This window comes from Bos grunniens, chromosome 5, assembly GCF_055505025.1.
Source record: "Bos grunniens cultivar Pamir isolate PY7600 chromosome 5, Bosgru_T2T1.0, whole genome shotgun sequence".
Lineage (NCBI taxonomy): Eukaryota > Metazoa > Chordata > Mammalia > Artiodactyla > Bovidae > Bos > Bos grunniens.
The window spans coordinates 76,391,957-76,416,622 of record NC_141169.1 but is presented as its reverse complement, the minus strand read 5'-3'; the positions used below and the strand labels follow the sequence as shown (position 1 = coordinate 76,416,622).

At 49.7% G+C, this 24,666-nt stretch overlaps 1 protein-coding gene across 4 annotated transcripts; it reads right to left on the bottom strand.

Moving 5' to 3' along the window:
* Positions 1-201: 201 nt before the first annotated feature.
* On the bottom strand, positions 202-23,901 carry CSF2RB (colony stimulating factor 2 receptor subunit beta). Of its 4 annotated transcripts, XM_086403996.1 has the most exons (15): positions 23,767-23,790; positions 17,960-18,089; positions 15,419-15,670; positions 14,342-14,465; positions 11,620-11,810; positions 10,828-10,979; positions 10,577-10,745; positions 9,904-10,039; positions 9,589-9,743; positions 7,858-7,997; positions 6,757-6,919; positions 5,416-5,506; positions 5,152-5,209; positions 4,220-4,326; positions 202-3,603 (listed from the first exon to the last, which is right to left on the bottom strand). In XM_086403996.1, the coding sequence occupies exons 3-15, from the start codon at positions 15,492-15,494 to the stop codon at positions 2,496-2,498; spliced, it is 2,670 nt and encodes an 889-aa protein (XP_086260122.1). In that variant the 5' UTR covers positions 15,495-15,670; positions 17,960-18,089; positions 23,767-23,790; the 3' UTR covers positions 202-2,495. The 4 variants fall into 4 exon arrangements, with proteins under 4 accessions (XP_086260122.1, XP_086260121.1, XP_086260123.1 ...); XM_086403995.1 differs by lacking the exon at positions 17,960-18,089 and having other exon boundaries at positions 23,767-23,901; XM_086403997.1 differs by lacking the exons at positions 11,620-11,810; positions 17,960-18,089 and having other exon boundaries at positions 23,767-23,901.
* Positions 23,902-24,666: the final 765 nt, after the last annotated feature.

The window sequence follows — 24,666 nt, the reverse complement described above, 5'->3', positions numbered from 1 at the left end:
CACTCTCTTCTGGCTTGCCCTGGGAGTACCACTTGCTTCTCATTCTGTTACAACCAGCATCTTAGGTCTGATCAAAACTGCCCTTAGCTCACTGTGGTAAACAGAAGGCCCTTCTGTTGAACTGAGTCCATCCTCCTTAGGGTGACTGTTCTTTCAAACGGCACCCCTGCCCATCCACCTAAACACTTATATACACATTAATGTCTTGTAATAAAAATATTTTATCACAATTTTTTTTCAGTTAACAGTTTTTTTCCAACCATTTTGGAATTCACATCTTGGACTTCTCTCTTAATGCGCATAGGTCCACTTCATTCATTCTGCACACAGGATTCCACCTTAGAATGGACTCAAATTTTGTGATTAGTTTTACTATGGGTGAAGATTTCAACTGCTTATCATTTTCTTCGGCTACAAACAATGCCGTAATCAACAGGGATTTTATGGATGAAAGAAACAAGAACATTTGTTCTGCCATTTACTAAAACATATGATAAAGCTAGAACAGTCTAAGCAGTGGGGTCCGTGGAGAAGATCATGTAATAAAAAGGACCTAGAAACGGACCAAGTGTATACACAGATTTTCTGTACCAGATACACAGACGAAGAACGGGTGATCCCATCAGTGAGTCCAGAACATCTGGGCTACTCGTCTAAGCTGGCTCTCCTTCTTAAACGCATACATTCCAAAAGAATTCCATACATACAATTTTCAAACACAAAAAGAGCCAGAAAAAATATAACTTTGGACAAATGCGGTTTTAAAGTGGGGAAGGCCTTTGTCAAATCTGACACCAAAAGTGGAGCCGTGAAGGAGTTCACCCATAGATTCATTTAACCACCCAGACAAGTCTACATTGAATACACTCGAAAGAGTGATGAACAGAATTAAAAAGCAAACCACAAACTAGAAAAATAAATTTGCACCATCTGTGAAAGGCCAGCCAGAGCTAAATACTTTGTAAAGGTTACTTAGAAAAAAGTGGACATCTGACACAATGAGATCTTAATGAGTTTAGCTCAGGGGAAGAAAAATACAAATGTCCAAGAAATAGGAAAATATGTGCAAACATGGTAGTTTCCAGATAATGCAAATTGAAATAATTTAATGCCATTTTTTGCATATCAGAAAGGCAAGGATTTAAAAGAACCTAGATCCTCAGTGTAGGCCAATCACAGACCAAAAGCCTCTCGTAGGTGGCTGGTGGGGGTGGGAGTTGTAAGGTCTTTCTGGAGGGAGGGCAGCCAGGAGATCTGGACTATAAGCTCAAGTGTCCAGGCCCTTGGGTTGTTTTCCTTTTTCCCGTGTTGAGCAATTATTTCTGACTTTTCTACGTGGTTTTTTAACTCCTTTCAAACTTTCCCTGGCCCCACTAGCCTAAGTATAGGAAGGAGATCACTTCAACCAGCAACCTGCACTGCCCACTGCTCAGATGCAGGGACTAGGAGGTCCCCTGAGGCTCCCCAGTCACCTCGAAGGGACTAGCAGTGTTTCCCATGAGTTCAGGACAGTGCTTCCCATGCCAAGTCCGTGGGAAGTAACAATTTTGCGAGTGACAGTTGAGGCTGGTGCTTTGCTAGCACACTTGGGGCTGACAGATGCTTGCTGTGTCCAGGGCTACTCTTCCAAGTCTGAAACCCCCAAGCCTCCACACTGTGCCTCCAGCCTCCTGCCTCCAGGCTGGAATCTTGTGCACATTCATGCCTGCCAGGGACAGACAGAAATCCTCCACAAAACCAGACATGTCAGCATCAGAAAAGGCTCTGATGGAGACAGGATGAACTTCAGAATGGGCTTAGCCTGGACCTCAAACTAATTCTAGTGATAAATTAGTGGAAAGAGAAAGAAGACAATAGCAAAAGCAGGGACACTCCGTAAAAAGGAAAAGGAGACAAATGAAATGAATGTGTATATATGCTGCTGCTGCTGCTAAGTCGCTTCAGTCGTATCCGACTCTGTGCGACCCCATAGACGGCAGCCCACCAGGCTCCTCCATCCCTGGGATTCTCCAGGCAAGAATACTGGAGTGGGTTGCCATTCCCTTCTCCAATGCATGCACGCATGCTAAGTCGCTTCAGTCGTGTCTGACTCTGTATGACCCTATGGACAGCTGTCCACCAGGCTCCTCTGTCCACAGGATTCTCTAGGCAAGAGTACTGGAGTGGGTTGCCATTTCCTTCTCTGGTATATATATGTATAAAGCTCCAATAATTCAGAACCTAAAATAAGTTAATTTCAAAGAACAGTGTGTGTGTGTGTGTGTGTGTGGCAGAGAGGAAGGGAGGGAGGGAGAGAAGCTTGACCTTGCTGAAGGCCAAGGAAGGAGGTAGATGGTTAACTTATTTTTCTGGTCTCCATCTGTTACAACATGGAAGCTTCTCCATGGCTTTGCAGAAAGGACCAGGGAAGGGAGCAGGGGCGGCAGGAGGGTCAGGCAGGGCAGGAGGAAAGGCAGGCCTTTCCTCTGTTCCCTTCCCTCAAGGTCTACAGAGACTCAGCACACCTGCCCAGGCCTGTTAATGTCCCAAGGGGGCAGTGACAAGTAGTCCTGCTGTTTCAGGGCTTTGAAGAGCTGAATGGCAGGCACCTGGGGAAAGGTCTGAGCCGGAGGCTTCTTAGCCTGGACCACCTGGTTGAGGTCCCTGATCTCAGGACAGGGTCCTGGGGAAGTGGGCTTACTCTGGGGGGAGAGAGGGCCAGGAAGGAAGCAGTAGTCACCCACCTGCTGCAGGACAAGGAGACCCTCAGGGGTAGGGGAGGTGGGGGACACATCTGCCCGGTGCGGGCCTGGGCTCAGGACAGGGCTGCTGACTCTGGGAGGGGCAGGGCTGGCTAGAGGGGACTGGGGAAACTGGCCTGTGGCTGGAGGGAGCTCCACATAGCCCTCGAACTCTGGTTTCTGGGGGGCTGAGGCTACAGGGGGCCCATCAGCCAGTCCAGGATGGAAAGTGGGGTTCTGGTCTGAGGGGAGGTTTGGAGGGGCAGCCTGGGAGGGAGATGGGGCCCCGATGGGTGGGGTGAATATCAGATCTGGGGTGGTGACATAACCAGAGGCTACGGTCCCATCCTCAGGCCAGCCAGTGGGCAGAACTGTGGGGGCCCTGTCCTGATCTTGACCAACCCCCATCAGCCCAGGCTCTGGAGGGGCAGGGTCCACCCCTGACTCCAGGGAAGGGCTCGTCTGGGCCCCTGGGCTGGACTTTGTGTCCCCATCCCCGGCCTTGCCCTGCCTCTTCACCTGGGCCAGTGGGACCAGCTGCACCTGCCCCCCTGCGGGCAGACACAGGTACTCCAGGGACCCCGGGGACTGTGGCTTCCTGCTCACCCCCGTCTGTGGGGGCACCTGCTGGCCCATGAGGTCAGGCAGGGAGCAGCTGTGGGGCGGCCCCAGATAGGGACCGTTGAAGTCAAAGCCGGAAGCCTGGCTCTCAGGCCTGCTTGAGGGGGCAGCCAGCCCTGTCGGGGGGCTGGGGGGCTGCTCCGTGGGGAGATCCGAGGCAGTCAGAGTCATGTCCGGCTCTGATGATGAGTCACAGGCATCTTTAGGGTCCTCTGTGGTGAGAGGTGACACCTCGCTGTGCCTGCAGTCTACAGGGAACACCCTGTGGGGAGAACAGGAGCAGAGATGCTGGGACCTCCTTGGACAGACGTCTCAGCTCATGCACAGGGGCAGAGTGGGTAGTGGAACGAGAGGCCTGGCCACACCCACAGAAAACTCAGAGCAGGGCAGTGTTGGAGAGCAGGCCCAGAGCAGGAAACCAGATGCTGCTCAGCCTCCCCATGGGTCTGGCCCTCCAGCTTCTGTGCTCTCATTCAAGGTCAAGGACCCCTCCCACCCTCCACTCCTTGCTATCACCCAGCTTCAGGGCCCAGGTGTCCAGCCTGGGCTCAGTCATTTCTCACATGAGGGTTAGTGGCAAGCTAGTGGCTCAGATGCTGAGGCCATGAAGGTTCACAGACCCTCCGCCACCCAGTGGGGCCAGGGCAGTGTGGGGTCTCCCTGGGTAGCAGGGTGAAGGGAGGTCATCTGCTCCAGTCTCCTGCCTCCGGTCAAGTCTGAGGTCTGACCCTCGCTAGGGATGCCTCTTGCTTTAGCACCACCAGTCTCTATGGATTTCTTCAAACTGAGGCCCAGACCCAGGCCACCTCCTCCAAACCTCTGGTGTGCAGGAGGGGGCCACCCTCCCACCGCCCAGGGATCCCCTGCCCGACACCTACCCCTCCAGGAGCTGAGGGCAACTGCTGCCCCACGGCCCCTTATGTGGGTGGCTCCCACTGCCCAGGGTGGCCATGCTGTCTGGCATCCGGAGTCCGGCGCTCCCGTTCTGGGAAGAGAAAGGGCATTTGTATCTTTGGGAGTCAGGGCCCTCCAGAAGGTGCAGATGGAGGAAAGGCCTTGAGGGTGGTAGGGATTCAGGAGCCCCCAGAAGAGGCAGATACTCAGAACCAGCAGGACAGCCTCCTGACACCAGGGCGATGAGGCCAGAGAGGGGCTGGGACCTTGCTGGGGTCCCGGGTCTCCTGAGGATACTATCTGGACTGTCCCTGCTCCCTGCTCACCCCAGCCCCCTCTGCACCCGCCCTGAGACCCTCCCAAGGCAGCTCTGGCCCTGTGTAGTTGACCAAAGGGCTCCTGTTCTCCAGGGTCCTCTCAGCCTCCCGCGATGTGCCCCAGACTCACCGTCCTCCCCACTCAATTACCTTCTGAAAGGAGCCTCATCTCCACCCCCGACATGCCTTCTGCCTGCCATGGCCTCTCCCACCTGCCACCACCCTGCACCCATTAGCGCTCAGCTCTGCCGTTCTGTCCTTGGAAACCACTCTGCCTCCCACCATCTACCTGCCCTCGATGTGACTACACCTCTCCTGGAGCCTCTCAGGGACCAGCCCCCCTATGCCAACCCTCCCTCCTATCCCAGGTGAGTCCCCGCCGGCAGGGCACCCTGAGCATTGGAGGATACCAAGGGGTCTCAGCGCTGGGCTTGCAGGGCTGGCCTGGCTCTTAGAGCTTCCCAGTCCCTGTTCTAGCCACCTGCACCCCCAGCCCTACTCAAAGCCCACAGGATGGGGAGCAGGACACAGGCATGGGGACATGGGCGCAGGAGCACATGAGCCCCAGCACCTCTGCTGCCCTCACAGCCAGCTCCTACCTGGAACAGGTGGCTCTTGCTGGGGTTAGGGATTTTCTCCTCCCATTTCCGGTTCAGCCTGGAAAGACAACAAAGAGGCGACTGCTGCCCAAGACCTCAGGGCAGCTGCCTGTGCTTATGTACGGAGGTAAAACTGAAGCCCAGGGACAGCTCAGATTTGTCCAAGACCCCATTGGGAGCGGGTGACAGAGCTGTGACAGATAGTGACCCTGGCATCCTCTGGGGCCCTGGATAACACTCTCCCCCTTCTTGGAGTCCCCTTACCTGTACCCGTAGACGCCACAGAAGTGCAGGACTGGAAGCAGGATTAAGGTGCTGATGACGAGGATGAGGGCTAGGACCCACATGGGCAGCACTTCAGGAAGCCAAGAAGGAAAAAGGATCATTAGCATCCAGGGAGGGAAAGGGCTGGAGACTCAGAAGACGGGGTGCCGCTGCTTCCTTGGGGTGCAGAGGAGGAGAGGAGGCCAGAAACTGACTAAAAAGAAGGGGGCCTTTGTCTGAGCCACCCACAATGTTGACTTGGTGGGAGGACACAGAGGGTTAGATCCTGGCCAGTAGCAGGAGTTGCTATGGGAGGGCAGCAACTGTAGCCAAAGGCAATCACAGGGGACTTCCCGAGGGAGGTCATCAAGAACAGGGACAACAGGAGAGGCAGAGATGGAGAAAGGGGTGATGGTGGAGGAACCAGAAGATGCAAAGGCCCATCAAAGACTCTCTCAACTGTCCACTGGGGCTTAAGCCCCTTACTGGCTGGGCCCCTCCAGAACTCCCCTGATCTCTTTCCCTTAGGTCCTGTGGCCCAGTTCTCCTTTCTGCTTGGTTGGGGTCCTCTCTCTGGGGCTCTTTCCCTGACAGTTGGCTGGGACTGGGGACCTTGTTGCAAACACTTCGTCCTCTTTCTGCAGCCACCTCCTGGACCTTGTCCTATACTTGTCTCCTGGTGGCCACCATGGAGATAGTGGTAGATAAACGAAATTAGCAAAAGTAGAAGATTGAGAAATCAGACCAAAGCTTTCCAATCTCAGGCCCCAGTCTGTAGTTCCTCAGGCTAAGTGGTCCCTGGGTAGTAGCTTCCACAAAGGCTAGTGAAAGCATGCTTGTGTGTGTGTGTGTGTGTGTGTGTGTGTGTGTATGCTCAGTCATGTCTGACTGTGTGTGAACCCATTGACTATAGCCTGTCAGGCTCCTCTGTCCATGGAATTTCCTAGGCAAGAATACCGGAGCAAATTATTTCTATTCCAGGAGATCTTCCTGACCTAGGGATCAAACCCGTATCTCTTGTGTCTCCTGCATTGGCAGGCGAGGCGAATTCTTTACCGTTGCTCCACCTGGGAAGCCAATAGAAGCCTGGGCCATATTAATAGAAGGCTAAGGTTCAGTCGCAGGGAGACCTGTTGGTGAGACGTGCTCTCTCCTCTGTCCTCTGGAGACCTTGCCGCAGTCTGTGCTGCACACCAGGAGGTATAATTTTCTAATCCCTAATGACGTCTGGGAGGGAAGGATGCTATCCTGGGGTGGGGTTACGTCTCTGTGTTCATATCCTCCCTGTCCTCTGCCCAGCAGGGCTGTGCCAGGAGGGGTGAGGGGGCATGGCAGACCTACCCCAATCAGTGTCCCAGGACCTTGCTTCACTCCACTCGCTCCAGATCCCATTGTAGTTCCCCGGGTCGGGTTTGACTCTCACTCTGGCCTGGTACCGGCTGGCGGGCTCCAGAGGTGGCAGCGACATGGTGTGGGCATTCTGGAAGTCCTCTGTCTTGGTGTCCTGCAGGGGCAGGTGTGTGAGCAGGAGTCCTGAGGTCTGGGGCACGTGGGCACAGCTACGAAACCCTCCCGTCTCAGCACCCCAGCCTTCCTGCTACCCATCAGTTCCGAGCTTGCAGTCACATCCCCAGATCTGAGCAGTATCAGCCTCACCACAGAGGACCACACTCCAGAGGGACAGGACCAGGGAGCACCTCTTGTACTGAACTCCTGGCACACATGACAACACCAGGGTGCAGAAACCCTGAGGAGCCACCATGCCCCGCCTCACCCTCCCAGCTCGCCTTGGGGCAGCCTGGACCCCAGATATGATCTCCCCTGGAGTGCGGTGCAGGGTGACCGAAACCTGGACCACCAAACAGATGTTCAGGAGCACAAGGACCACTCCCAGCTCCACCACTAACCCTCTCCCTCCTGGCTTCAGTTTCCCCATTTCCAGCTGAAAATTCTGGGGCTGGCTCTGAGGTTTCTGATCTGCCCTCTGTGGAGCCCCAGGTTCTGTCCACAGGCCCCGAGGGCTGCCTGAGGCCCAGGGCCAGATTCTGAGCCCTGGGCTGAGGCCCTGCCGGCCTGCTCTTAGCAGCTGCACATTTGCATTCTGGATAAGATTCTTATGAAGAAGTGTCACCTTATTACGACTTTTGAAAACCCGTCCTCCAGCTGCCTCTCAGCCCTCCCCCTCCTGATGTCCATGCCCCCTTTGCAACTCAGGGTCATGTGTACATTTTGGCCAAGTTCACATCATCTCTCTGAGTCTCAGTTCCTTCGCCAAAGGAAGAGACAATGAGACTGCTCATTGGAGTGGCCACCAAGTCCCAGTGGCTCTCTGTGGCTGGTCACATGCTGGGAGCCAGGCATCTGGGCAGGTGGCATTTTCCCAAGTGTTGTCTCGCTGCCCTTTCCTCCCCTCCAGGCCCCTCCCTGGGCACAGTCTCTCACCTCCCATGAGGCTCCTTCTTTCTTGTACTGGACCTGGAATATGCAAGCTATGTGTGAGTAGCTCATTTTTTCTTCTCTCCAGTGCAGGATGTAGCCATCTCTGCCCTTGGTCACGTTGAGGGTTGGGGGAGCCATCTGGACTGGAGGGAGGAAAACTTTTAAGGCATATTGTTTCTAATATTCCTCCAGTGGAACATTTCTTGTGTTCCATGCTCATCACAGATGCTCTCTCCATTAACCCAGAACCCCAGGTCCCACCCATCTTAGGGTCTTTGCACCCCCATTCACCATGTCATCTATTTTGACCTGAAATGCCCTTCTCTTGGGAGATGTTAATATACGCTTGTTTTGTAGTGCGGTGACCAAAAGTATGGGTTACCCCTAGTATTTAAATAGAAATAAATGTTCTATTAATTTATTCTAATCTAGAATATTGACAGTGTTCTAAGCATTGTTATACATGCTAAATTTATATGAATAATTTCACTCAATTATAACAACAACTGGATGTAGTAAGTACTCTGAATCTGTCCACTTTTCAGACAAACAATTGACCCCCAGAGTGATTAGGTAACTTTCCAAGGACAGGCAGCTATCAAGTTGTAGAGACAAAGATTGCAGTCTGGAAGATCCCAAACAATAAGTAGTGGATTTAAACCCAGGTAACTAAGACAAATCAGCTGCTGTCCCTGACACATACTAGAGATTGGGAAGAAGAACTTGATCATCGAGAAGCAATGCAGGAGTTTCCTCTGCATGAGGTCCTCACTATATAACAGGAACTGGGGAACTTAACCTGCAAGGCCCCCTAGTATGACACCCCACTCCAGTACTCTTGCCTGGAAAATCCCATGGACAGAGGAGCCTGGAAGGCTGCAGTCCATGGGGTCACTGAGGGTCGAACATGACTGAGTGACTTCACTTTCACTTTTCACTTTCATGCATTGGAGAAGGAAATGGCAACCCACTCCAGTGTTCTTATCTGGAGAATCCCAGGGACGGGGAGCCTGGTGGGCTGCCGCCTATGGGGTCTCATAGAGTCGGACCCAACTGAAGTGACTTAGCAGCAGCAGTACCCAACATAAGAAGTAAATCACAGGTGAATTATTATTAACTCTGAAAATATCAGTCTGGGGAGGACTTTGGAAACTTGAAAAAGAAAACTCCAATCTGGGAAAGGAAGGGAAAAATCAGTGGGAAGACCAGGAGGTCGTGGGCAGAAGTAGGAACTTTCAAGCAACTGAGAAGTTGGAGGGGAAAATAAAGTGAAAGTGTTAGTCGCTCAGTCGTGTCTGACTCTTTGTGACCCCCATGGACTATAGCCCGCCAGGCTTCTTTGTCCATGGAATTCTCCTGGCAAGAATACTGGAGTTAGTAGCCATTCCCTTCTCCAGGGGATCTTCCCAACACAGGGATTGAACTGGGGTTTCCTGCCTTGCAGGCAGATTCTTTACCATCTAAGCCACCAGGGAAGATAGAGCTAAAAGACTGAGATAAAAGGTTTTTTAATACTGATATTCTTGAGGAATATCAATTGCATCTTCCTTCAAGTTATTTGTCATTGTTGCATTATTGCTTCTTGAGAACTTCCAGGATAGACTGGAATCATTTTTGTTCCATTTGGCTTCCTGGGGTATTTCATTGAAACTGACACACATGAAGTCTGGACCGTGAGGAATGAAGCAGTGCTGTTGGGAGATGCTCCACACAGAAGGCTAGGGGCAAACTCACTGTTGTCTGAGCTCTTTATAAGTCTCTCTTCCACCTTTGGTCGAACAGAGACGATGTACTGGCTGTAGTTCCTGGGGTCAGGCACAGGAATCTGGCATCGGTGCTGGATGTAGGGGCTGCCAGTCTCCTTCTGCACGGGAGAGCATTCTTCCTCCCTGAGGATCATGGCAGAGGTCAGGGCAGGGGGAGGCAGGGCCATGTGAGGGGTGAGACCTCAGGAGGAGCTGTGGCTTCTGCTGGGCTCCAGGGGCAGGAGGAGGCCTGGAGAGGGTGAGGCTTAGAGGAGGGGAGGGGACAGAGGCAGGGGACACTCACCGTGCACTGGGGCCGGTCTTGTAGAAGAGGGTGAAGGAGACGGAGTGGGTTACCTCGGACCTCACTTCCCAGGTGCAGGTAAGCAGGGTGGCCCCATCAAAGAAGCACTGGAGGTTCTGAGGCTGGGCCTCATCTCCTGGGAGGGAGAACAAACCCTCCTTCAGTCCTCCTTCGTTCATTCCCTAGCCTTCAGTGGGCTCACTATGAGACTCGTCACAGAGAGATTGTGGGGCCAAGAACATCAAGGGTTAAACTCAGCCTGACCTGCCAGCCATGTGACCTCAGGTCAGAGGGTGAATTCTGTGAAACTTCACACCCCCTGTGCAAAATGGGGAGGACATCACAGCCTCGGGGTTCGGGGATTTATCAAATAACACCGTCATGTTGGCGTGTCCACATGTCATGCAGCCCTCACGAAAACACAGCTGCCCATATACCATTGTGATTAAATTGTAATTGTTCCTCCACATAACGTGGACAGCAAACTGGGGCCTGGGGATGAGTCAGATGCAGCCGCTGCCTCTGCAGAGTCACAGTAGGGACGGGGTGGGCCCAAGGAAGCCACTCTGAACACAGAGCACCCGAGGATCCTGTTGTGTGTACACTGGACTCCTGTCCTGGAGATGTAATGAGCTCCCCTCTCCACAAGGGAGCATTGTCCCAACTCTGTCACCTGGCTGGGAGTTCCAGGAAACCTCCTGGCTCCACTGGCTGGGTCGTCCTGAGAGCCCCGAGCCTGGGGCCAGCCTGGTGCGCACTCGGGCCACGTAGGTGCTGCTGGGCTGAAGGTCCTTTAGCTCCAAGATGGCCTGGGGGGACTTGGAGTGGATGGTGAGGGCATCCTGGAGGGGAGAGGGGCTGTTGGAGCAGGGCCGGCTGGGCCGGATCCTTGTGGGTTTGGGGCACAGTTGGTGGGGTCCCTACCTCCCAGGAGTCCTGAAGCCGCTTGTAGACCACCTCAAACTCCAGGCTGGACAGCCAGTGGCTCTGGAAACCCTCATGGGCTATGCTCCAGAACAGCAGGAGACTCTCCCTGGTAGCAGTGATGTTGAGGTCCTTGGGTGTGGGGGGCTGCACTGGAGGGACAGGAAGGAAAGGGTTCCTAAGGGGCTGGACGACTGTGCGGGAGGTGAAGGTCCTTTGTGGCCCATGTGTGGATAGGCCTGGGTCCCAGGCCAGGCACTGCTCCCCTGGCTGAGTGACCTTGGACAGACCCCTCTTCTCCATGGACCTCAGACTGCCTTCTGCTAAATCGTGGGGATTGAGTGTGAACATGAATGAAGCTGTGCAGATTCCTAGGCTTCAGAACATAAGCTCCATGAAAGGTGCTCAAATTAAACTCCAAAGGGAGCTAGCTTCCTTCTGCCCCATGCCCACGAGGTGGCCTGTGGGGCCTCCTTCCCAGCAGAGGGCACTGTGACTCCTGTTACTCCCTCTTCAGTCCACACTTTATTAGTTCCTCTGCCCAGGGTCATCCTGCACCTCTCAGTACCCAGCAGACGTGTATCCTTCTCTGGAAACTTCTTGGGTCCTCTCCCCAAGGCAGAATCCCTTGCTCCTTTTCCTGGCCCACCACACCCTTTGTATGGTCCTTACAACCCTGGAGGATTAGATGTTTCCACATCTGCCTCCCCAAGTAGGCCAGGAGCTTGTGGACACTCCAGGGTTCCCTGTCCTCACAGGGGACTATGCTTGGCCAGGGACCCCAGGCCTTACCATGCTGACTCAGATTAACGGTGAGCTCAGTGACCAGAGGCTGGTCCGGTCGGAATGAGAAGTAGTCAAAGTCGGCAAGGACAAAGTTTCGGTAAGGAATAACACATTTTCTGGGTACGCAGCCAGGACAAGGGCTGTTTAACCAGGGCTTGTCGTCACTAAGATTGCAGGACACTCGCTGTGGATGGTCCCTGCCAGGAGAGGACAAGGTTAGCCCAGAGAGAAGAATCACTCACTCACAAATATTAACAGGTGGTTCCTACATGTAAGGCTTTGTTTAGTACCAGGGAGCCTGGCAGGAAACAAAATACATGCAAATCCCTGTCTACAGTGCAGACATCCTAATAGAGGCAGACATACACAAAACAGTGAAGGAATGATGTCACATGTCAAATGGAGAAAAGTGTACATAGACAAGTCAGGAAGGAAAGAGGTGTGAGCAGGCCAGAAGGGCTGGCCTGGGGATACAATTTGAAATAAAGGAGGCAGGGAAGACCTCTTGGAGAAGGTGACATCTGAGCAGAAACTTGGAGATCAGGGAGGGAGCCATGCCAAATCTGGGGAAAGAGGATTTCAAGGAAAGGGAACCGCAAGTGCAAAGGTCCTGGGGTCGGCATAGGTTTGGGATGTTGTGTGACTAGGCAATTAACAGTGCGTGTAGAGTAGATATGTGAGCGTGGGAGGTCCAGGAGCCTAGCACAGTGAGGTTACAGAAGGTCAGTGCTTAAAAGGAATGTAAAGAATTTTGAATTCACTGAAAGTGAGGAAAATTGAGAGTTATGAGCAAAGGAGTGATGTTTTGACACACACTTTGAAAGGATTCCTGTGGCTGCTGAGCTGTGGATAGATTGAGTTGGGAGGGGCGGCAATACTGGAAGCAGAGGGACAAGTTAGGAGGATTCTGGACTATCTCAGTGATAAGAAGTGGTTTGGATCAGGGTCTTAGCCAGATTCACTTTCTATTTGAAGATGAAGTCGATCACATTTGCTGATGGATTGGATGCTGTGGTGAAGAAGGAAAGGAGGGAAAGGAGACTGAAAAGCAAAAAATAAAAGACTGTCCCCATTTGTCTGGCTTGAGCCCCTGGAAGCTCCCCTTTGGTGAACTGATATGGGAATCTAGCACAGGGGCTGTCTTTGGGAGGCAGAGCAGGAACTTGTTTAGGACACTTGAAGTTAAAGACTATAAGGGACAATGTGGAGGGGCAAGTGAACCTATGGTTCTGGAACTTGGGGAAAGGTCTAGGCTGGAGAGAGCATGTCTGGGTCAGAGCCATAGTTTGGGGCTGGATCTCTGCCGCCGGATCCAGATGCAAGAGAATGGAGGTCCAAGAGCCCTGGGACATCATCCCCTTCAGAGAAGGGAACAGACTAGGAGACAGAAAAGGGCGGGCCAGGGGAACACTGGAAAGGGCCCAGGTGCTGGCCAGGGTCAGGGAGGGAGGTACCACAGTGGGACCTCGTGTTTAGGCCCAGCCAGTCCTTGTCAGGTGCTGCCTGTGGGTGTGTGGGGAGAAGGCCAGGACTAACCATTGATTTACACCAAGTGGGCATCACTGACTCCAGTGGGAGCAGTTTAAATGGCCAGCTGGGGGCAGCAGAGTCCTGGGAGAGTGGGCTCTGGAGGAATTACCTGAGAGGCACTGGAAACAGGGCTCCAGACCACTCTTTAGAGGAAGTTCCCTCAGAGGGAAGCCAAGAATGGACAGCCGGGCTAGGAGACTGGACTCGGAGGCCCTGAGCTGCAGTCTGGTTGGCATCTGTAAGTGGATCCCTGGACAGTGTCCCTCAACAGCATGGGGAAGTGGAGATTGGGATGGCAGTGATGTCCTTGAGCAGCAACACCAGGTGGGACCCCAGCTCTGGCCTCAGACAGGCCTGGGACAGGCAATCACTGCAGGGAGTATCCAGGGAGGTGGCAGGCCATGGTCGGGGGAGATGTTGGGAAGCTTCTCTTCTGGGGGTGTCTACTGTCCCAGTGCAGGAGGAGGCAGGCCACAGCTGAGGTTGGGGGTGGGGACAGTGGACAAGGAGGACAGAGGCTCTGGGGAGAGCAGGGGAGAGAGTGCAGGGGCGATGATGCTGTGGAGCGAAAACCCTTCTTCCTAGGGGAGGTCGTCAGGGGTCTCCCCAGACCCTGTGATGCCTGCTGTTTAACTACTTCCATTATGGTGAGTTAGACTATCACCGGATCCCAGAATGGTGGGAGTACCTTCCCAAATGGGCTATGCCCTGGAAACTAGGTGAGGCGAGAGGAGAAGCCCCAACTCCGGAGGGAGCAGGGCCTGGGGAAGACATGGAGCTTAGCCTTGCAGGCTGGCCACAGGACACTTGTCCTGCTAAGGCCTTGACCCCACTGTGGCCAGGGGGAGGGACCTCACCTCTGCAGCCTCAGTTTCTCCATCTGTGAATTGGGTATCATGTCCCTGTCCTGCCCACCTCATAAGGAGGATGAACCAAAATTGACTTCTGCCGATTGATTTTGTTCAATTGTGACAAAATAGGAGATTATTACCATCATCAACAATATTAACATCGGAGGTTCTTCTCCCAAACTGGACATCAGACACAAGCCCCTGGGCCCGGCAGGCCACCTGGTGGGTCAGGAGCTCCTGGGCAGGAGTTTCCTGCCCCCACCTTCTGTCCAGCCCCAAACCCCTGGCACTGCCCACACAGCAGCGCCCCTCGCTGCCCTCCAACCCCTGGGCCCTTCCTCACTCACTCCTTGGGCCTGCGGTAGAGGGTCACGTTGACCAGTCGCTGGGCATCCTGGGTGTCCGCCCACCTGCAGATGATGCGGCTGGTGTAGTCATTATGGCAGCGCAGGGTCTGCATCGGGACAGTCTCTGCCAGGGAGGGAAGCAGAGAGAGGGTCACACCTTCCCCCTCAGACGTCCCTTGTCACCACCCCTTGCAGCCCCTCCTCGGTGCACAGCACTGCAAAGAAGTCTCCCAGAGTCCTGTAGAGGCTCCTAGAGCCCAGGCAAAGGTCCCCAGAGGCCTTGGCAGGGGTAGGGGCGGCTGTCTCTGCAGGTGTGCAGGTGTAAGGGAGCCAGCTGTGGACCCTCTTGTCTGGGGAAAAACACAATATTCTAGTTGATTCAGAGCACGTGTCGTGAGCCCCTGCCTTGCTCTGCTCCTGGAGGAACAGAGTCCCTCCCACTACAGGTGGGCACATGCGTCAGACACAGGCCCTGCCCCTGGGCCTGTGGGCGGGCGCAGCCTGGGAGCAGAGGCACAAACCCACCCCTAAGGGGCCTACTCTGGGGACCTCCCCACCCTGCTCTCAGATCAGGCCCCGCTAGGCCTGATGCTTGGAAAGTGGAGTGTGGTTCCCAGGGTTATCAGGGGAGCTGAGCTCTCTGAGAGCCCTTGGGGAGGGTGGTCAGTGGCCTGAGCCTGGGGTTGGGGGACATCTCAGCAGGGCCTTGAGGCAAGAGGAGAGACACTCCCTCCCCCACGGCTGAGGGTCCCCAGGAGCAAAGGTACAGAGGTGAGAACTGGTCAAGACCCCCAGGTGCTGAGTGTCTTGGGGGAATGCAAGGTCAGACAAAGGACTGGAATGGCCAGCCAGGAGGTTAGAGGTCTGGAATGCCACACCGGGAAATGTGGACAGAGAAGCCTCACAGCCAGAGAGGTCTTTACAGGAGGCCAGAGAAGAATGAGCGGGAGTGCTGGGGGAGGGAAGGGAGGTCTCCAGGGAAAACCAGGAGAGAGAAGAGATGGTCGAGGGGAGGGAAGGCTGGGGGTCTGGGTTCTATGGCCCGGCAGTGAAAAGGAGGGGGGTGATCTGGCTCACCTTCAGCCCCTGTTATGCTGAGTCCCCAGCAGAGCACCAGCAGAGCCAGGGGGAGCAGCCCCTGGGTCAGTGTCATCTCGTGATTCAGCTCTGGAGAACAGGTAGCCCGCTCGAGTGGGTCCAGGTCTGGGCAAGGTGTGGGCTCCTCACTGTCCTGGATTCTTGTGTTCCTCCCCTGCTGGAGGCTGGGCTAGACCCATGTCATCAGCTCTTGGGAATCCTCCTCTCTCCGGGATCCTGCCTCCTCCAGGCCTGTGGAAGGAAGCGTCAGCCCGTGGGACTTGGCCCACGTGGTAGGGCGGACCCAGGAGTGGCCTTGCTGCCTGGCTGCAGCCCCACTGCTGCCTCAGCCTGGCCCTTGGGACCGTCCCTGCTCCTCAACTCAGTGCCCGGGATGTGACCGCGAAGGAGACGCACTCAGTGGCCTCTGCAGATGTGGGTCCCCACTGGGTCACACTACCCTGGTAATGAGAAAACTCAAGACAGAAGCCTGGTATTGGATTTTTCCCCCCACCAGGTACTGACCCGGGGGAGTCACTGGGTGTTGGGGCGTGCTTCTCCCGTGGGAGTGAGCACGTGCACACACCCTCACCACACACGCACACACACACGCACACACACACACACAAGCCTGGTGCTCTCCCCACCTTGTTCCATTTACCTCATTCCTCCCACACTACCCCCTGAAATGCCGGTTCCCTTTTTTTTCTGCAGAAGGTTGGGGATTTCCTTATTTCATTTCATCCAGCCCCCGGGAAGTACCAGGAAAGTAGAACAGAGAGGAGCGTGACTCCTTTTCTGTCCGTAAGACTGTCAAAAACTTCACTCAAGCTGCACAGACACATACCAGAAGCTCTGTTGCTGGGAAAAGCACGGCTCTAGGCACAGCCAACTTGACTTTCAACACAGGCCCTGTCCCTCCTGTGCTGGTGGCCTGGGCTGACTTATCAGTGCCCTCTGAACCTCACTCTCTAAATCTGTAAAACGGGCCCAACCCGACGTATCTCACGTGAGATCATGAGGGACAACCAAACTTGATGATCTTTGTGGGGTGGTTAGTCCAAGAAATGCCTGGGAAGGAAGAGTGGGTTTGTCTGGGGCTGGGGAGAGTATTTTAGCTCCTGCAGGGGAGCAGTGCCTTGGCAGGCAAAGGAGAGTCTGCCTGAGCTGGTGCAGCTTGCTCTGCCTACCTGGAACTCAGCTAAAAACTCAGAGTTTCTCTTTGGGTCTTACCACAAATGCAAATTCCTCACATATAAAGAGGTTAATTCTTCTGAAAGTCAGTTATAAGTTTAACACAACTCTAATCAAAACTTAACAAGATTTTCTTTCTTTTTGGCAGGAATTCACAAGAGAAAAAATATGTGTGAGGACAGTTAATAAGACTTTAAAACTAAGAAGTCTCATAGAAAAATGGGTCTTCCTAGATGGCTCAGCATTTAAAGAATCTGCCTGCAATGCAGGAGACACAGGAGACACCGGTTTGATCCCTGGGTTGGGAAGATCCCCTGGAGGAGGAAATGATAACCCACTCCAGTATTCTTGCCTGAAAAATTCCATGGACAGAGGCACCTGGCAGGAAGTCCATAGGATTGCAAAGAGTCAGACACGACTGAGTAAGCACTAACAGAAAATAAACTTTTGGTTACCAAATGGGAAACGGAGAGGGGTAAATTGGGAGTATGGGGTTAATAGATGCATGCTACCATATATAAAATAGATAAACAAGGACTAACTGTACAGCACAGGGACTATATTCAATAATAAGCTATTATAAATAAACTATGTTTATAATAAACTATAATGGGAAAGAATCAAAAGTAAAACAAATACGGATATATATATGTATAACCAAATCACTTTGCTTTACACCTGAAACCTACTAAATATTGTAAATCAACTATAGTTCAATAAAATAATGAGTTTCCACTCAATAGAAAAATTTATTATAAAGATCTGATAAGTAAAGTAATGGATTTTCACACATGCACACACGTGCGCGCACACACACAGCAAATCAGTGGACATACTGATTAGATGAACTGTATTTCTCTAGAGAATGTACTACATGATGAAGAGGAACCACAAATCAGTATTAAGTGATGGAATAATAAAAAGTGTTGAAACAATTGAATAACAACATAAAACATATCAGCCTAAATCCCTACCTTACACCATTCCCCATGTATCAAATCAATGAAAAATGTAAATATAGGCAGTTAAATCCTATGAAACTTGCAAACTGTACAAGTGAATATCTTTGAACTATTTAAGTTTCAAAGCACTAGAAGAAATCAAAGACAAAGGATGAGAAATAAAAGTGCATAAAAGTGAACACTTCAGTATTTTATAAAAATAACTGAACCACAAAGCAAAGGACAAAGTGAAAAATAAATGTTTGTGCCAGAAGTATGGAGAACAAGTGACTACCTTTATGCTATAAATAGTTCAAACAAATTAATGGCATCCAAGGACACAAGCATAAAAGACACCTACATGCAGAGAATTTGTATTAGTGGCTAACAATTACAAAACACTTACCATCATCTGGCCACTGTTCAAAAGGCTTTACAGATATTAATACATCAATGTGTAGGTTAAAATCTCCACTTTGTAGATGAGGAAACTGGTATAGGTCCATGATGATACAGCAGAAAGGAAAAGGCTGAGACTGTAGCACAGGAGATTGGCTTTAGAATTTGTGTTCTTAACCAGTTATAATAGTGAGTAGCATAGTGTTATATTTCCCAATTATTGGTATCGTACATCTCTATTCTGACATATACTGACCCAACAGACACTTCTACAGATATGCACAAATGTCTGTGCAAAGACAAAACAAAACGTTGAAACATCTTAATTAGCATGCTCAGGGAGATTTGAGAAATCATGGCCATTTAAGAACAGATTGCTATGCAAAGAACAAATAAAACAGAGTTCTTAGCATTTGAAGGTAATTGAAATTTTACTGAAGTTTTATTGAAGAAATCCATAAAACAAACAAACACACACCATGACTCAATAATGGGCCAAATCAGAATTAACACTATAAACTGTCATGTTACAAAGGTAGATATTGAAGACAGCATATAGGCTAGGAAATGAAAAGTCTTAGAGAAAAATTGAGGCCTAGGAAAGAAATTCAAGAGTTCCAACATCTAGAAGCAGAAGACAGAGAACTGAGGGCAGGTACGGCAGATGGTGGCGCTTGCCTAGCTGTCCCCTTTCCCGTTGGTAACGAAAGGTTAGGTTCTACCTAGGTTTATTGCTGCACAGAATAAAAGATTTTGTTTCTTACACTCTCCTATTGCTAGGTGTGGTCATGTGACTAAATGTTGTCCAAGAAGATGTGAGTAGAATCATTGGGTGTGTCTTTCAAAAAAAGTTGCTTAAAGGAAGTGGCTCAGGTAGGAGGAATCTATTTTTGCCCTCCTGCTTTTTTTCCTTTCTCCAGTTTGCAGTGATGGCTGGAGTTCCAGCAGTCATTTTGAATTATAAGGTTCTGTTGAGTGTAGGAGTCATAAGCAACAGAAAAAGAGGAACCTCGATCCCTCTTCTCACTGTGAACCAACCATACAGTCTGAGACTGCCTACCTCTGGACATTTTTCATGTGAGGGAAAAAATAAACTTATATAGTATTATGCTACTGTTATTTGGGGTTTTTCCATGTGCAACCAAAGAGATACAATTGCAAATAGAAGAAAAATTCACAGGGCTTTAAATCAGGCAATAACCTACTAAGTTAAAAGCAAAATTCATTTTTAATAGCACCATACTCAGTCACATGCTAATAAACTTCTGGTCATCAAAGAGTAAAAAGTAATCCTAGAAGCTTCCAGAAGTAAACAAACAAGTTATTTTCAGTGAAAAAAGATTGGGTTTGCAAGGTCCTCTAACAAGTAACACAGGATACTAAATAGATAGTAATGTCTTGAAAATACTGAGAAGAAAATATGTTTGAACCTAGAAATATAAAAAGTCTAGCTTACTTTGAAGTTCAAGGGGGAAAAAAATCACAATATTTTGGAAATGTAAGGACGAAAAAAGCTTTCCAGATCTTTTTAAAGAGAGTTACTCTAGCATATATTTCAGAAAAAAAATAAAAATTCCAAGAAAGAGAGATAGCACGTGATACTGGAATCAATTTTGAAAAAAGAAACCAATAGGACTTACTGTTAAGTAAAGAAATATTGTTACTGACTTCCCTGGTGGCTCAGACAGTAAAGCGTCTGCCTACAATGAGCGAGACCCGGGTTCAATCCCTGGATCAGGAAGATCCTCTGGAGAAGGAACTGGCAACCCACTCTAGTACTCTTGCCTGGAAAATCCCGTGGATGGAGGCTACCACTGTAGCCCGTGGTAGGCTACAGTCCATGGAGTCGCAAAGAGTCTGACGTGACTGAGCAACTCCACTTTTCAAAGTAAAAACAAATAAATACACAGTAACAGCATTGAAGTAAAACTGAGATCATTTTAACACAAGTGTTGGCTGTGAGGTTACAGGGAAAAAGCAGAGATGAACCGAAAGCTTGCTAAGGATCTTGCCTTGTTTTGGAGGAGTGTATATATTCTGAGTAAGCCCAAATGCTGATGGAAAACATAAGTTGAATATAAATATGTGTGTTTAAAATGTAAGGGTTAAAGATCACTATGAGTGAGGATTGAGCATGGAAACCAGAGGATGACAGGAAGGGGGAAAGGAAAAGGAAGAGAGGGAGGAAGAGGAGAGAAAAGCCAAATGCCTTCTCACTCAAAATAAAATAAACGTGCTCACCAAAATTCTCAAACTCCTGCAGAAATTTAATGATAAAAATAGCAATTGGAAAAGGGGAAAAAGGCACAAATTCACTCCAGACAAAAACAATTTCATAGGACAGCCTGATGAAGACTTTAAAAAGAAGAATGCATCAACTCTCTTTGTGATTAATAGAAATAGATCAACAGACAGATTAAAAGGAGAAAAAGATAAGCTTATCTCAACAGATGCCCTTAAATACTTGATAATACAAAAGCCATTCCTGATGAAACAAAGAAATAAACCTTGGCAAATGAGGAATTGAAAAGAATGTTGGCATTTCTGGGTATGTACTAGAAAACTACAGTAACACTAGAGTCAACAGAAATGTCAGTACCTTCTGCTTTAAAGTAGAAGGCTGCCTGCTGTTGTTATGACCCCTATTTGGGGATCAGTATTCCCCCAAGTAATCTCTAAATTCAAGACAATCCAAAGTAAGACTCCAGAAAGATTTTCAACTGGCTTAACAAACTGATTCTAGATTATAACAAATCCAACATGAGGGACTTGCTCTATTGGTTAGAAAAACGATGAGTATAATAGTAGACAGATGGAACAGAAAATGTTAAGGAAAAGAACGACTTAGGAATTGGAAGTAATAATAGAATTTCAAATCACAGAGAACACATGGTTTGCACACTCAAAATTAATGATATTGAGACAACCAGCTAATCATTTTTTTTTAAGTTAGATGATTACTTATTACCCACACCTCCAAATTCTAAATGGATTAAATATTTAAATGTCAAAGCTAAAAATGATAAAAGCTCTAAAATATTTCTTTAATCTCAGGGATTGAATAAGACACCGAATCCAGAAAGCCTGAAATACAAAATAATGACAGATTTGACTTAAAAGCAATGAATACATTTTTATACAATGCAAGGTATCTTTAAACACACCAAAGAGAAAATAGAGTGGTAATCTGAAAGACATATTTTCAACATATGTCAATAAATGGTTCATACAAGTAATAAATGAAACACTCCTAAAACACTCCAAATATATTAATACTCAATACATAAAAGACAACCAACCCATTGAGAAATGTAAAGGACATTTCCATGCACATTACAAACTGAATCCAAATGGCCTTTCAACACATGGAAGATGCACAACTTCACCTATCACCAGGGAAAGGAAAAATCCAAGAGAGAACCAGATAATTTTCATCCATTACACTGGACACAATTAAAAGATGGACTGTTTCCTTAAAGAGAAACCAGCCTTTTTATGCACTGCCATGGGATGTATGTTAGTTCAGCTACTTTGAGGATGGTTTGACAATATCTATTATTATTTTAAATGTGCAGTCTCTTGCCCAGCAATTCTGCTTCTAGGAATCTGGGCTGTAGGAAGTCTTTCTCAGGTGTGGAAAACTGGAGACCACCCAAGTGTCTAGCAACGTGGGATCAGGTAAATCGTGGTGCACCTATGATATGGAGCAGGACCCTCTGGTCCTTGCCTACCCTCCACCCCACCATGTCCTCTGCCTGCCTTTTGTCTGTGGAAAACTTTAGTCAAAGAATAAGTTTAATCAGAAAAGTGAGAAATACAGAAACAAAGGAAAAAACAGTCAAAATAGACCAAATAATAATAATGTAATCATTAAGCATAGTCAAGGATCTTTAGTGCTTTCTCAAGGGCTATAGACAATATTCTGAGCCATATCCTATGAGCTGTCTTGTAGATACTAAAACACCAAGATGGAGAAGTTAACTACGTGACCACCAGACTATACCCACAACATAAGCTGCCACGATTCTGAGAATTGGCCTCAAAGAAATGGGAACAAATGGACCCCGGAACTGAAGATTAACTGTACCTAAAACAATAACGATGACACTGGGCAGATCAGCGATGACCAATTTGATGACTGTCAGAGGCGGTTGTGCTGCTTCTGTATGTAGCCCCCATTCCCACCTTCTGTTTATAAAAGCTCTTGCCCCACTGGTTGCCAGTGTGGGGGAGTCAGCCTTTGGACAGACATCTACAACCACAGTTGCCAGCATCTGAAATAAAGCAAACTTTCCTTTCCACCAACCTGGCCTGCTTATTGGCTTTTGAACGGCAAGCAGCCAGACCCCATCCTGCTCTTTCAGTAACACCTAAACTGATAAATGTCGTGTATCTCTCAGGGCTAATTAATGAGTCAAATCTCTACATCTTATTATGGAATGTTGTCCAAAATGTAATACTAAGTGGAAAACTAAGCCATAGGACAACATGTATGTTATAATCACTTTTATGTACTCCCATTTTTTAATTTTTTAGCAAAGCATAGATCCATGGATTCACTTGTTTAATATTAAATACATTCATTAAACAACTCAAGAAGTATCCTGTGATGTTAGTGGATATAGCACAATATAAGTAAAACTAATGAATGAAAAAAAGGGTGACCCAAAATTAGCAGGACAGATTTTACTTGTTATAAAACCATTAGACGGGTACTCTTTCTACCCCTTTCTGATGCCTATGTCAGAAGCTTTCTCTATCTCCTTTATACTTTAATAAAACTTTATTACACACACACACACAAAAAACACCATTAGAAAGCAAGGAAGATGATAAGCAGAGAAAATTAGAATCTGGTTATACGAAAATGGAATAGCAAGGTGTCTAAAGACTAAACACTGCACGTTTGCAACTTGTTGCTGCGGGCTGCCTGGCGAGTCCCCACAGGCTCTTATCTCAGTGGGGACCCGGAGAAACACCGGCCTTCCCATCCACAGGGCAAGTGCACACCTGGACAAAAACACCCGCAGACGCCCACCCCCTAGCCAACTCACATCAGTGGCAGCATCCACAGCTTGGCCCAAACCCAGCTAATCAACAGTGGTCAGGGCAGAGTACAACCATAAAGAAAACGTTCTTGGAGGGGGGAAGACATGTCTCTAAGTAAGTAAGGAACCTGCTCCCTTCTTATCTTCCGACATGAGCTTCTCAACCCACACCAATCTAGGTCTGAGCATAGCAAGGTTCCTGGCTTCATCATCTGCCTCCTGTATCTCTGCATCCCCGTGGACATTCACACATGTGTGTGCACGCACACGAATGTGTGTGCATATGCATGCACACACAGACTTTTTCTAAACCAGGATGTCAGGGACTATCGGCACTCCCTTGTTCCAGACATGAGACAGAAGCCCAGGACAGGATATTATCACTGCCACCAACCCTTTAGTGACACCTTAGTGACAAAGTAAAGACAACGGTACACAGCTGTGTGACTCCCAGGCCTGAACTCTCTACCGCCCCAGGCATCTTCCCTGCTGACAGGACAGTCAGATTCACCAGTGAGGACTGGACCCCCAAAGCCCTTCCCCCAACACCCAGACTGGTCTGTCCCTGCTGTCTGTCTCCTTGTCCACTGGCTTCCCAGGAGTCTGGGTTCAGATTTTCCCAAAAGGCCAAGCCCTAACCTCCCAAGTCCCTGGGGCACACTTGCCCACTTGACACCCCCAGGCTCTCCCTGTCCTTCCCATCCCAGACTGCTACACGCCCCTGCTCCCGACCCCACCCTTCACCCTGCGCCGAGCCCACACGTACCTCTTTGTGCCGGGACAGACGGACCTTCTGTGGTGTCTCCTGGAGGCAGTCAGCAAGCCTCTCAGGCTTCCTATTTATGCTGACGTTGTTAGGAAACAGAGAAGCAGAAAGAGGAAGCGGCAGTCCCTGGCCTCTTTCTGTACAAGTGCCTCTTCACAAGATTGCCTGGTTTCTCAGAATTGTGGACACCAAGATATGAAGTTTTATTCTGAGCCTTTCTGGCTTTGCCAATGTTGTTCCTTCTTCTAGAAGTACTTCAATCTTTTCTATGTGATCTCCCTATAAACTTCCACGTGTGCTCTCTCTGCTCAGTGCAAAGTTCCTTCATGCAGCCTTCCCAGACACCCCCGAAGGGGATGCGGGGGGAGGGGGCTACAACATCCAGAGCAGGTGAGAGCTCAGAGCCACAGGAACCTGGCCTCCCATTGCCACCTGCTCAGGGTGAGATCTTCTGCAAATTACCTGCATGTAATTTCACCAGGGCTCAGGACCTACCTCTTGACTTACAAGCATCTGTAAATATCAAAGGGCCATTGAAATGTCACAGGGCAAGACCTTAGCTCAAAGCCTGGTACAAGAGACCCCCAGGTGTTAGCCGGTACAATTTTGATTCCCTTGGGACCCCTTAGCCTTATACCTGCCCTCCTCCACTGTCCCACAAGTCTGGGGGCTCATAGCTGTCTTTCCCCAACACTGTCCTGTGAACTCCTTTTCTCTCCTCAGTACCCAGCATGCTCCCTGGCACAGATGGGGCCCTTAACAACCGTGTGTGGAACAGATGAATGAATGAATGAACAAGTGAATGGTGAGTGGCCCCTGAGCACAGCAGGGCCAAGATGAAGGCCAAGTGAGTGTGGCATCTCCTTAGGCTCAAAAGTTCAGGTGGCACCCAAATCCTCA

What these genes read in the sequence shown, in the direction of transcription:
- CSF2RB (XM_086403995.1), bottom strand. Translation starts at nt 15,494, where the DNA reads ATGACACTGACCCAGGGGCTGCTCCCCCTGGCTCTGCTGGTGCTCTGC. An exon ending in CGTTAATCTGAGTCAGCATG is followed by an intron (nt 10,980 to 11,619) that starts GTAAGGCCTGGG and finishes CTGTCCCTCCAG; the next exon opens with TGCAGCCCCCCACACCCAAG. An exon ending in GCAAGAGCCACCTGTTCCAG is followed by an intron (nt 4,327 to 5,151) that starts GTAGGAGCTGGC and finishes TTCTCTTCCCAG; the next exon opens with AACGGGAGCGCCGGACTCCG.